Raw genomic sequence first — 12223 nt, 5'->3', positions numbered from 1 at the left:
CAGAAGCACAACAACTCTCTGTACAGCCAGAACATGCAGCAGCAGGGAGCACAGTTCCCGGTTCCCCACCTGAGAAATGTGGCAATAGAAGCCATGAGTCGCTGGCTGGGTCACCCTGAGCTCCCAGCTATTCACCCAGCCCCGCTGAGTTCTCCCTGATTCGGCACCACCATGGAAGATGTTCTGCTCAGGTTAATATTTCCTAGATGACTACAGATCAGTTCTTTGGAAGTCAGAACAGGCCTTCCTCTTCTTGTAATCAACTTTATTCAGAAAACTTTTATAGTGTTCTCACCTGGGCTCCACCAGTTCCCTGTCCCCTATGAAATGGGAAAAGGAGTGGTTTGGGGGCAAGAGGATCTCCTCAGTTTGTCACAGCCTTGAAATGGACTTCATAGCCATCTTTAAGAGGATACTAAAGAGGCTGTGATCTTTGCTGTGAACCCCTCTTTATGCCACACCAGAATTGCCTATGGTGGTCCTGAGCTGCTTTCCAGTCCCACTCTGATCTGTCCTTGCTGATGCTAGACTTCTATCAACAGGCCAAATAGTATGCTCATATGACTCAGGAGCTTCCAATCACCACAGATTACGCTAATGGCAACTCAAGGGCTCCACTGAGCCTCAGTTACACTTTGAGACATCCCTAGCTCCACCAGTCAGGCTTCTGTTTAAGTGAGAATGGCTTATGTTGAAGCAATAGCTCTTTTTTAAAGAAATTAAATTGTGTGTGTGGGGATGTGTGCCTATGAGCAGGTGTAGGACCAGGAGGATAATGGGTGCCATGCTCTATTACTTCCCACCTCGTTTCTTTGAGACACGGTCTCATGCCTTATATTGATTGTGCCTGTTCTGCACAGCAGTGGAGTTACAGGCATTTACAGAAGCACATCTAGCTTTCTGTTTGACAACTGGGTATGTTAATTCGCGTCCTTAGGCTTGTTCAACAAGCACCTTTATGTGCGGAATCTTCCCAGCCCTAATGGGCTCATTTTAAAAAGGTTGTGTCATCATTTGACCTGATAAGGTCCTTGGAGCCTGGAAGATTTTATTAGGTACTGAAACGATATAGGATGGGGTGGTGGTGGTGAGTGACAGCCACCCACCTCCCACAGTCTCAGGCATTTGAATCTTTGGTCTCCAGTCTGTGGCACTGTTTGGGCAGGGTTAAGTAGTGTGACTTTACTGGAGGAAGTATGTCACTGGGGGTGGGCTTTGAAGTTTAAAAAACCAGTTGCCATTCCTAGTTCATTATCTCCACTTGCTGCTTGGGGCTCAAGTGTGAGCTCTCAACTGTTTCTGCAGCTGTGCCTGCTTGCTGTGACACTTCTTCACTGTGAAGGTAAGCAATGGATTTTTTTCCCTCTGGAACCTTAACAAGAGATAAGAGTGTCAAAAATGTACCTATCACACTGCCCTGCCCCATAAGCAAAAGGCAAAGAAACACAAATTTGACCTTTTTTTTTTTAAATGTCTCACTAGGTAGTCTAGACTGGCCTCAAACCTGAGGTCATCCCAGTTCAGTCTCCCCAGTACTGGGACTGCAGCTGTGTGACACCACATTTAGCTACATCTGCTTATTTTTACAACACACAGACACAAACATAAACACACATGTGTACATGCATACGAAGGAAGGGTAGAGAAGATAATTTAGCAAAGAGGGTGAAGGATAAAATGGGTCAGAGGACATGTGGAAGTGAAGGACTCTTCTTTCTGCACAGTTCCAGTGCTAAAACGCTATTTTAAAAAGGAGTTTGTGTGTATGTGGGGGGGGGGGTTGGGTTGGATATGATCAAGATACATTTTATAGGCATATTAAATTGAAAAAAAACATATGAAATTATATCAACAAGAACACTAAAATGAACAAAAAGAGAAATGTCAAAATTTGTTTAAAGTGAATGCCATGCCTACCCAGAAGGTAGAAAAGGGGGTGGGTCACTCCAAGTAGCATAGGGATGAACAGCTGACTCTGCACCCACGTTTGGGAGACAGGTGAAATACTGGGGTGGGTGGCAGATGGGGAAGCACTGCAAGCAAATGCTCCACTGATTGTTTACAGAATTGGAAATAGCTGAGTGATGCAATTCTGAAGATGTTTTGGCTTATTACAGGCCTCAGAAAATAACTGCGTTGTAGAGAAGACCAAAGATTTAACTGTGGATGAAAATGTAACAGGGAAGCCAAGAAATGTAGAGCTAGGCCAGACCCAAGAGTCAGTACAATCGTTACGTGCATATTTGTATGTGTATATGTGTTCATGTAAAAATAATGATGCATTTACAGGCGGTGGTGACGCACACACCTTTAATCCCAGCACTCAGGAGGCAGAGGTAGGCTGATCTTTGTGAGTTCAGGGCCAGCTTGGTCTACAAAGTGAGTTTGAGGACAGTCTAAGCTGTTAATCAGAGAAACTCTGCCTCAAAAACCAAAACAAAACAAAAAATTAAAAAAAAAATAAAAATAATGATGCATATATGTCCTAGCTCTGACCACTGGAAGGACCGAAAAGCAAAGTCCCAGGAGCAATGAGGCTACTCAGTGTCCAGATCTCAGTTATGCCAACCACTGGCCACAGAGAAGCAGGACCAGGCATGGGCAAAGATGTGAGATGACCATGGGATAGTATCTTCTTATGTCAGAAACTGACCCCCAATATGACAGGGGCTTAACAAACCACAGCCAGCTCGAAAGGATTGGGAAGGGCCAATTCTGGGACAATTTGAACAGCAGAGTAAATAAACATACTAGTGGAATATAAACCATTAAAAAGTGTGAATGCACACTGCTGAGAAGTAAGCCACTGGCTGGGAAGAAGGGACTTCGTTACAGTGGAACGACCAGGACTGACTGTTAAACATGACACCAGGCTGCTGTGATTATCATGATAAACACTGGATCAGGCGAGACTTACCAATAAGTGCCCAATCTAGGGGAATTCTGAAGAGGCACATGACTCACAAGTGTCTTCCCAGGGGCTGTGTAGAACTTGAAAAGAGTAATTCTACAGTGAAGAAGTGGCCGGTTCTTAAGTGATAAAAAATAAATACTGCTTGGGGAAAGTTAGAGGGACAATCAATGTGACATCCTGAAAAGGACACAGTGTCACTAACCCACATTTCAGTCAAAAGGCAGACCCTCAATCAGACACAGATCCAATGAGGGCCATTCTCTAGAACCAGTCAATGACTCTACCATTCAACCCAGGTAGACTGATGCAGGCAGACCTAGTTTGCAGCCATTCTGTGCTACATTGGAAAAATTTTGTTTCTTAAAAAAAAAAAGGAAGTACATACTAAGCATGTGCAATAAAGGACATTATTAGACCAACAAAGACAATAGGAACACAGGTGGAAAAGAACTATGAACTGATGGGGTCAAGAGCCCCTTGTTCTTAGCAAATGCACTCTGACGCTTTGGGAGGAAAAGGTCAGTAGATGACTTCAACAACTTCAACGCATGGTGTGCGTGCGTGGTGGGAGGTCAGAGAGAGACAGAGAAATACAAAAATTCAAAAGGAAAAACTTAGGAAATGGGGTAAAAGGTGAATGAGTATTCTTTATACTATTTTTGCTTCATGACCTTTCTTAAATTTGAAATTATTTCTAAATAAAACATTTGAAAAATTACTATAAGCTCAAAACAAGTATAAATGCAAAGTATCTATAAACATATACAGGATGAATGAGGAGATTTAGCAATGTGCATTTTATATGGTAACTCAGTCAGTAAGCACCTGAGACCTGACGAAAAGTTCAGCTCTGCACAGCTACTGCCCCCATCTTGGAGCCCACCCTGACAGGGAGGGCCCTGTGAGACTCACAAAGGAGGGCATAAGCAGGGACCTTGACTGCTGGTCTCTCAGACCACCTGGAGAAACAGTGCTGGCGGCTGTAACCAGAGTGTGAAACACAGGGGCACACCAAGTGCAATAAAGCTTAAGCTTACTATGAGGAGAGAAAGGACCCAGGAGGGTCGTGGGTGGTTCATCTGTCTGGGTTTAGGGTAAAGACTGCATAAAAGTGCACCAGGACAGCAAACAAGATTTATTTGTCAGAAAACTAAGACAAAGGAGAGCTGGCCACTTACAAGGGAAGAGTGACAGAGTCCAGCTGCGTGCAACTGTTTTCAGAATCCCTGATGCTAATAGAAGGTGACTGCCAAAGAAAGCAGCAAAGAGAAAAGAGGAATCTGAGCCAAAGGAAGAGACACTGAACGAGGGGATGGTGAAAATGGGAGTGCCTGCTTTTGCCAGCCTGCCAATACGGCATCCTGCAAACCAAACAGAAGCACGTTCCCAGGGTCCTGTCACACCAGACACCAGGCTGAGCATGTCTCGCTGGCGCTGAAGAACTCTGCAGTGAACTCTGTTACTGTGAACATCAGTGAAATAAGTACATTTAGAGTCCACAGCTCCAATGGGGCAAGGAGGCACATCAGGGTGGTCACTTGCTCACCCCAGAATCACAATGAAATCACAGAAAACAAATGCTCAACAAAATAACTAAACAAAATTAGGACTCAGCGGGGGACTAAAGATTATTTAGCCCAAGAATTCTTAATAACAAACAGGGTTGTTTCTTTCTTTTTTGTTGTTTGTTTTTGCTACAAAATAATTAATGAAAAATTTAAAATTTAAAATATCAAGTTTCTATGTGCTTTAGCAGTCTTTAATTCAACAACGCAAAATTCAAACAGTTCCCAAATCCAAACCTTTTGAGAGCTGATGCAACGTATCAAATGGAAATTCCATATCATAAAAAGTGGTTTCATGTGAACATTATTTACAGCATGATATGAAATTATCTTCAGGGGATAGTGAGCTGGCTCAGTAGTAAGGGTGTCTGCCATACAAGCCTGACATTCAACCTACAGAAACGAGCCTGCTGGGCTCGGAAGATAGCTCAGTGGGTAAAGCACTTGTCATGCAAGTTAGAGGACCCGAGTTCGAATCCTTCAGTTTCGCAAGATGCAAAGAATACTGGAGATAGTGATGAAGACACAAGATGGGCCCCCTTAGCACTGCTGACTTTACCCTTCAAAGTGCATGGAAAGCCATACTCAGTAGCATGTGTCTATAATGCTTATGCTCCCATCATGAAATAAGAGGAAGACAAGAGACTCTCTAGACAGCCAGCTTGCCTGGAGTATACAGCAGCAAAACACAAAAGCCTGTCTCACAAGGTGGAAGATAAGGACAGATACCAAAGATCTGCACGCAGAAACATGAGCACAAACATATATGAACAGAGGAAGGAATGAAAGAAGAAAGGCCTGGAGAAACTGTGGAAAGTGTGGCCCAGAGTGTACCCAGGCTCTCCTCTATGCCTCTGCCCCGAGTAAAATGCTGCCGCACGGAAGCTCTCACTCTAGCAGCCTCGGGCTGAGCGTCAGGAAGGCCCTTCCACAGGGGCGCGTGTGTAGTCGAGAGTCAGCTTACCCAAAATTACAAAGCTGCTCAAGGGCAGACTTCAGTATCCCAAAGGTAAGTCAAGAATGAGGCTGGGTTCCATTTCATTCCAGAAGGGACTTTTAAAAAGGGCAAAACTGAGGATCAAAACCCTGGGGACCCCTCAATCCCAATTGACTAGGTAGGTGCCATCAGCCCTGCCTGTTGTGAGATTCCAGGAAGAGAGCTGGGAAGGTTAGGATAGCCAACCAATTCTTATTTGTTCCATAGGCAAAACCAGCAGCGCAGCCCTACTGCTCCCAGGAGGAGCTAGAGTGACTCCATCTCTCTGGCAGGTCTCATTATTAAGTTACTGCTCCAAGCAAGTCCAAAAACAAATGGCTGTCCCTTCCAAATGAAGGGCCAGTTAAAAAACAATGATGTGCTGAGGCAGTCTGATTTCTTGGGCAAAGCTTCCTCAGCTAAGGGATGATGCCATCCTTTATCTTTCTTTAACAGCCCATTTCTGCAGAAATTGAAGGGGGTAGTTGTACTCTCATGGCCTTAGAAACAAGTGACCCAGGACTTGAGATCTAAGGGATGGCAAGTTTCTTTGTGCACTGGGGGTGGGGGAGGATGGGTCAGAAGCACACATTCATTTCACACACCTTCATCGTCTGGGTTTAAGTGCAGAGGAAGTGTGAATTCTGGGTGCTACTTTATAAAAAAAAAAAACCATTGATGCCACATTCAAATCAAGCTATGACAAACTGTGACTTGTGAGATACCCTTTTTACTCTTCTGTTTTACCCTACCTTCTATATAGAGAATTTGACACTAGAACAGCGGCAGCAGACATGGGGGCGGTGGTGAGTACCAACACCTGTCTGTCACAATCACACTGTTGATCACCTCCTAGATGTAGGCCCAGTGAAAGGCACGCTTACAGGAGGAGTAACACGAGGAAGAGGCAAGTGCCCTAGCCATCTCGGCACAGAAGGGAGAAAGGGAAAAGCTGGAACACAGCACCCAGCATTCACATCCCTACTGCTGATACACATACGCACTCACATCCCTACTGCTGATACACATACTCAGAACTTAGGACAGAGCCACTGGAGACATATGAGCCAGGCCTGGTGATAGGTCCCTGAATAACTCTATATGAATGAACATCTGGTTTGCATTAAGAATGAAGGAAACTGACAACACCTTTCCAACTGACAGGATTTTAACAGCTGCAGTTTTTGTCCAAACACAGATGCAGATTAAAGAGAAACATTCCTTAATAGCACCTTCAAACCCAAGACTCAAAGATCAGGTATATCCTTTGGAAAGCTTCAGAATGTCAGTACAGTGGCCAGGCCTGTGGACACTATATATTTATGGTGAACTGAGTGGGAAAGGATTAGTGGGAAAGGATTAGGTCTAAAGCACTAATCATGCTTTAGAATGATTAGTGTGTCTGAGAAATTACAAGGGCAATAAAATGGTTATGAGGTCACTGGGAGGCATGCTTGGCTGAGCTATGAGGTCTGTGTCAGCTGCTTCAGCTGGTCTCTGGGGGAAACCTTGGGGCCCTATTTGGCACAATCTGGCTGGGCAGCCTGAGGAACCCACTCTGAAAGGCTGGTAAAAGTGTCTTCCCCTGTGCAGGGGCAGGATGCAGCACCAGACACACACTCCAAGTCCAGCAGCCTAATGGATGTGGCAGCCTCAACCAGCAGCCTACAGTCACTGTACCAGGGCTGGGCCATCTGGCAGACAATTAGGGTCCACTGTTAGTCATAGTCTTGGCTTGCTGAAGAACATCCCTTACAAGATCTGGAACAAAAGCAGGAGCATCTTTCCAAGATGAAATTGACAAGAACACAGTGTGTAAAACAAGATACAGACATCCATCTACCCATCCCACCCTATGCCACTGCACCTTGGCTAGACCTGGGGTGTGAGCTGATAAGTTTCTTCCCATTTAGTGAACTTCCTAACATAACCTAAAATAAGCAAGTGCAAGTGAGTATGACTTACCCCGTGTTTGTCCCTCAACTGTCCCACCAAAGTGATACTTACAAATAAAGGGTTTCAGGACCCAAATGAACCAAATGTACTACATAAACCAAAAAGAACAAAACAGCTGGACGGTGGTGGCGCACACCTTTAATCCCAGCACTCAGGAGGCAGAGGCAGGTGGATCTCTGTGAGTTCGAGGCCAGCCTGGTCTACAAGAGCTAGTTCCGGGACAGGCACCAAAGCTACAGAGAAACCCTGGCTCGAAAAACCAAAAAAAATAAAACAAACAAACAAATAAACAAAAACCAAAAAGAACAAAACACATAAATAAAAGCATCCAGAGACCTTGGCCTTAGGAAGTCTGGGCCATCAAGGGACATTTTGGCTAGACTCACTGACGTGTGATTGTGGCATTCACTGAGAGTTGCCATGATAATCATTACAAGAGTCAACAGGCTGGGATGAGAGAGTATGCACTGGCTGTAGACTTGCACACAGCTCTCAAAAGCAAACAAACCTCTAGTCCAGCAGTTCTCAATCTGTGGTTTGTGATCCTTTGGGTGGGGGTCAAATGACGCTTTCACAGGGGCTGCATATCAGATATTCATATTACATTCCTAACAGTAGCAAGATTACACTTATGAAGTAGCAACGGAAGTATAGGTTGTGAGGGTCATCACAATATGGGAAACTAAAGGTATTAATTGGTGCAAAGCTCTGCATGACTGTCAGTCACTTAGGTCTGTGGGCATAGAGTCACCACTGCTAGCCCCAGGGTTCAGAAGGCTGGTGAGCACAACGTTCCCCCAGCCTCATAGCTCTCAGCTGGGATGCTCCATAGAGGTTGCAGGTTGTTTTTGTCCCAAAAGGTGTGGGATCTTCTTCACTCTAGCCAGTAGAACTCTGACTCAACCACCACCAAGCACAGTCCCATTAACACCAACACCCAAGGGCTCTGCCTGGAGGTTCCATATGAGTGGCGGTGAGCCTGGTCTATGATACAAACAACAGGCTACATTCAAGTATTTTGAATTCCAGACCAAATGTTCTCCAGTTTCAGATGGTTTTAGCATCTACATAAGAGACAGGAAGAGAGGAAGGTGGATTAGTCCTGTCAGGACAAGAATAGAAGACAGGTTTCTGTTCACCAAGGGTATATACCACACAACTGTGCCTCACTCTGAACAGATGGGACTTGTAAAACCTGTTGGAGAATCTGGATGCTGTATTTAATCATGTGACTCCAAAGATCCATCAGCTATTAAAGACATATCATCATACCAAACGTGGGCCCCCTCTCCTTCCCATAGTGCACTGGACACAAGTAATATCCCAAGTTAGCAGGAGTAAGAATAGCAGCCATAATGGTAAATGAAGACGGTAGCAATAACAACAGCAGCAGCACCATCAAATACCTCCAGAGCATTTCCTAAGGGTCTGGTGCTGCTTTGAGGGGGCCAAATGCACTGTGTGATTTAACTCTGGTAATGGACAATAAGGTGGCCATGATGTCTGACTATCCTTTTACAGACAGGAAACCTTGCTCCAGGTCACACAGAGTGGGGCTTGCACTACATCTGCTGCAGCATGGCCCACAGCTGCCTCTGAATGGCCAGGCTGTCCAGAATGAGGTACACTGGTGGGTGCTGAGAAGAGCAGAAGCACCCAGGGAACACACGAGGGGCAGGAGGAAGACAGAGGACATAGAAACCTTGCTGACTGCAGGGGCTGGCGTGGGTGAAGGGGCCATTCCCGGGTACACTCACCTTCACGCTCCCCACTTGTCTTCATGCTTTTTGAACCACCCTCTGTACCTTTAGCCTTCTCAGTGTCTTCCTGGGCATCTTCAGCGGGCCCTCTCTCCTCGTCCTCCTCCTCCCCAACGTTTTTGTAGTTGGGTCTCTTTTGCATCCGCTTCTTGCCCTTGTGTTTGTTCATCTCAAGGGACCGCTCAAGTGTCTCAGTGGGCTTAATGAAGCACCGGATGCTGGGCTTGGCCTGGGTGAATACAAGAAAGGCAATGCATGATTTGGGATGCTAGAATCTCAATGGGTGTTCACAGTTGCCAGAGGCCCTGCCTCAGCAAGTTACATCCAAAACAGTCACCACTACTTCTGAGCTGGTGGCAGGACTTTTATCAACACTCTCCCCTTCATTATGAAGCAGCTAAAATGCCAGCCACCATTTATGGCTTGCTATTCTAGGCCTGGTGGTGAAGGCTTACAATCCAGGCTACTTAAGAGGTTGAGATAGGATGGTCTCAAGTTCAAGGCCTGCTTGGGCTATAAAGTGAGTTCCAGAACAAGCTGGGTGTTGGAGGAAGGTCATTGGTTAATTATAATAAAGAAACTGCTTGGCCCTCATAGGTTAAAACATAGGGGGGAGGAGTAAACAGAACAGAATGCTGGGAGGAAGAGGAAGTGAGCTCAGAGGCCATGCTCCCCTCTCCCAGGCAGACGCAATCGATGAAGCTCTGACCCAGGATGGACGTAGGCTAGAATCTTCCCGGTAAGCGCACCTTGGGGTGCTACACACATTATTAGAAACAGGCTAGTCCAGGTGTGAGAGTTAGCCGAGAAGAGGCTAGATATAATGGGCCAAGCAGCGTTTAAAAGAATACAGTTTGTGTGTTGTTATTTCCGGGCATAAGTTAGCCAAGCGGCTGGGAGCCGGGTGGTAGGAATGCCAACTCGCAGCTCCTACAACAGCTGGGCAACTCAGTGAGACCCCATTTCAAGAAAAAAGGAAGGCCTGGAATGTAGCTCAGTGGTAGAGTGCTTGCCTGGTATGTGTGATGCCTCCGTGTATTTCAGAATGTGCATGTACACGTGTGCATAAGAAATGTTGCCTTTTACCAGGCCAGCTCTTTGCACCCCAAGCATTAACTGTCTACCTAGCAAATATTCTGGTGTGCTCAGTACGCATGTGGTACTGAGCACATGGGGTGCATACCTAGGGAGACTGAGGCATGAAAATCACTTGAACTCGGGAGCCTTATTAAGGCCAGCCTGAGTAGAACAAGATTCTATCCCAGGAGGGAAAAAAAGGAGTTTATCCATGCAAATACACTTGTCTAAAAAAGGAGCAAAGACAAAAGAAATGGATTTGTCTGGGTCAGGACTTTGATTGAAGTGTTATTTTTCGAGACTCTGAATGTTCAGACATCAATTTGTCACTTAAAAGAAGGTTTAGAATAAACTTTTCCATTATCTTGGCATGGATTATCTATCTTATGAATTTGTCCCAAGCGCCACCAAGTATATTCTGGAGGGAGAGGGACAATATACCTTGCCAATAAGTGGAATGTGCTCAAGGAAAACAGATTAATTTCAATAATGTCCAAAATAAAACCCATTTGAGAGCTAAATTAGCATCCAAATACAAACATTCATTTTTATTTGCCCATTTTGGATTATTCAACCACAAAAATGACAGATAAATTGAAATGTTATTCTACTATCCAGAAAACGCAGACAATACATTACAGAGTTGGGGAATGGGCATCTGAGCATGGACCACTTGCACCGCTTGACAGACTGCATCCATCAGAGCTCAAGCAAGATGCGGTGTGGTAAGTGCAGCCCTGGGCTGCACTCTCCTGGAGATGATTCCAAGATGAAGTGGCTTGCTTCTGCCCATCACCATCTGCTTGCAGTGAGTTTTAGAGCATGCCACACAAAAACAGGGCTACCAGAAACAGAAACTGAGGCCAAACACACACAAACACCTATATACTATGAGTTAAGGACAGAGATCCACATGAATCTTCCCTAAATGCTAAAGGGCTCTAATGTTCAGAACAACTGGCAGAATAGAAGAAAGGAACATAAGGGGCCTAGGGCTGCAAGAATGGTTTGAAGGCCAGAACCACTACCTCATCTCTTTGCCTAAAACACATGCGAAGGAATTTTAGCCTTCTAGAATCAAATGAAATCATGGATAGAAAGCTCCTTCAGATCTGAGCCTTCAGTTCAGTGGTAGAACCCTTGCCCAGAATGGATGAGTACTCTTGGCTGGGTCCTGGTGGGGATGGGGGTATCACAAAGAAGGAGAAGAAGGAAGGCAGACAGAGAGAAGTTCCTTCAGAGAGAGGAACAAACAGCACACATGCAGCACAACAGTAACCCTTCCCTTCCCAGTCTCAAAAGAAAAAAAAAAACAAAGAGAAAAATCACCTGCAAGAATTAATGCAAGGGAAGGAGTGGAGCTCACTATGATCAAAATCACTGTATGAAATTCTCATAGAATAAAAAATGTTTTTTTTTAATTGGATGAATTCAGATGGGTGTAATGGTCCATTGCCTTTAATCTCAACATTCAGAAGGCAAAGGCTGACAGATCTCTCTATGAGTTAGTTAGAGGCTAGCTTGATCTATACAGTGAGTTCCAGGTCGACTGGCCCTTGTCTTTAAAAAATAATAATAAGAAGAAATTCAAGAACTTTCCAAGTGAATCACTTTTCTGGATAGCACTGAAGTGGGGGCAGGGAGTGGGGAAATTTTAAGCATTTTTAAAAATGCAGCCAACCGGCAATAGCTAGAGATACCTAAAGGTCCATGGATGAGGGAGGGTCATACAACCGGCAATAGCTAGAGACACCTAAAGGTCCATGGATGAGGGAGGGTTATACAACCGGCAATAGCTAGAGACACCTAAAGGTCCATGGATGAGGAAGGGTTATACAACCGGCAATAGCTAGAGACACCTAAAGGTCCATGGATGAGGAAGGGTTATACAACCGGCAATAGCTAGAGACACCTAAAGGTCCATGGGTGAGGAAGGGTTATACAACCAGCAATAGCTAGAGACACCTAAAGGTCC

At 45.1% G+C, this 12223-nt stretch overlaps 1 protein-coding gene across 5 annotated transcripts in view; it reads right to left on the bottom strand.

Annotated features, from left to right (window-relative positions):
• Clec16a (C-type lectin domain containing 16A) overlaps positions 1-12223 on the bottom strand; it is a 218035-nt gene that overhangs the window by 152073 nt on the left and 53739 nt on the right. For 3 of the 5 annotated variants that reach the window (XM_041676079.1, XM_041676080.1, XM_041676083.1), the window contains one exon: positions 9169-9400. In XM_041676079.1, coding sequence (XP_041532013.1) covers positions 9169-9400 — 232 coding nt within the window. The remainder of the gene's footprint in view (positions 1-9168; positions 9401-12223) is intronic. The other 2 variants (XM_041676081.1, XM_041676082.1) reach the window with 1 other exon arrangement.

The sequence above is a fragment of the Microtus oregoni genome, unplaced genomic scaffold, assembly GCF_018167655.1.
Source record: "Microtus oregoni isolate MIOR12 unplaced genomic scaffold, Mior012 000027F_ref0000203, whole genome shotgun sequence".
NCBI lineage: Eukaryota > Metazoa > Chordata > Mammalia > Rodentia > Cricetidae > Microtus > Microtus oregoni.
Note: the sequence above shows the minus strand (reverse complement) of the source record. Positions and strands in the feature narration are given on the sequence as shown.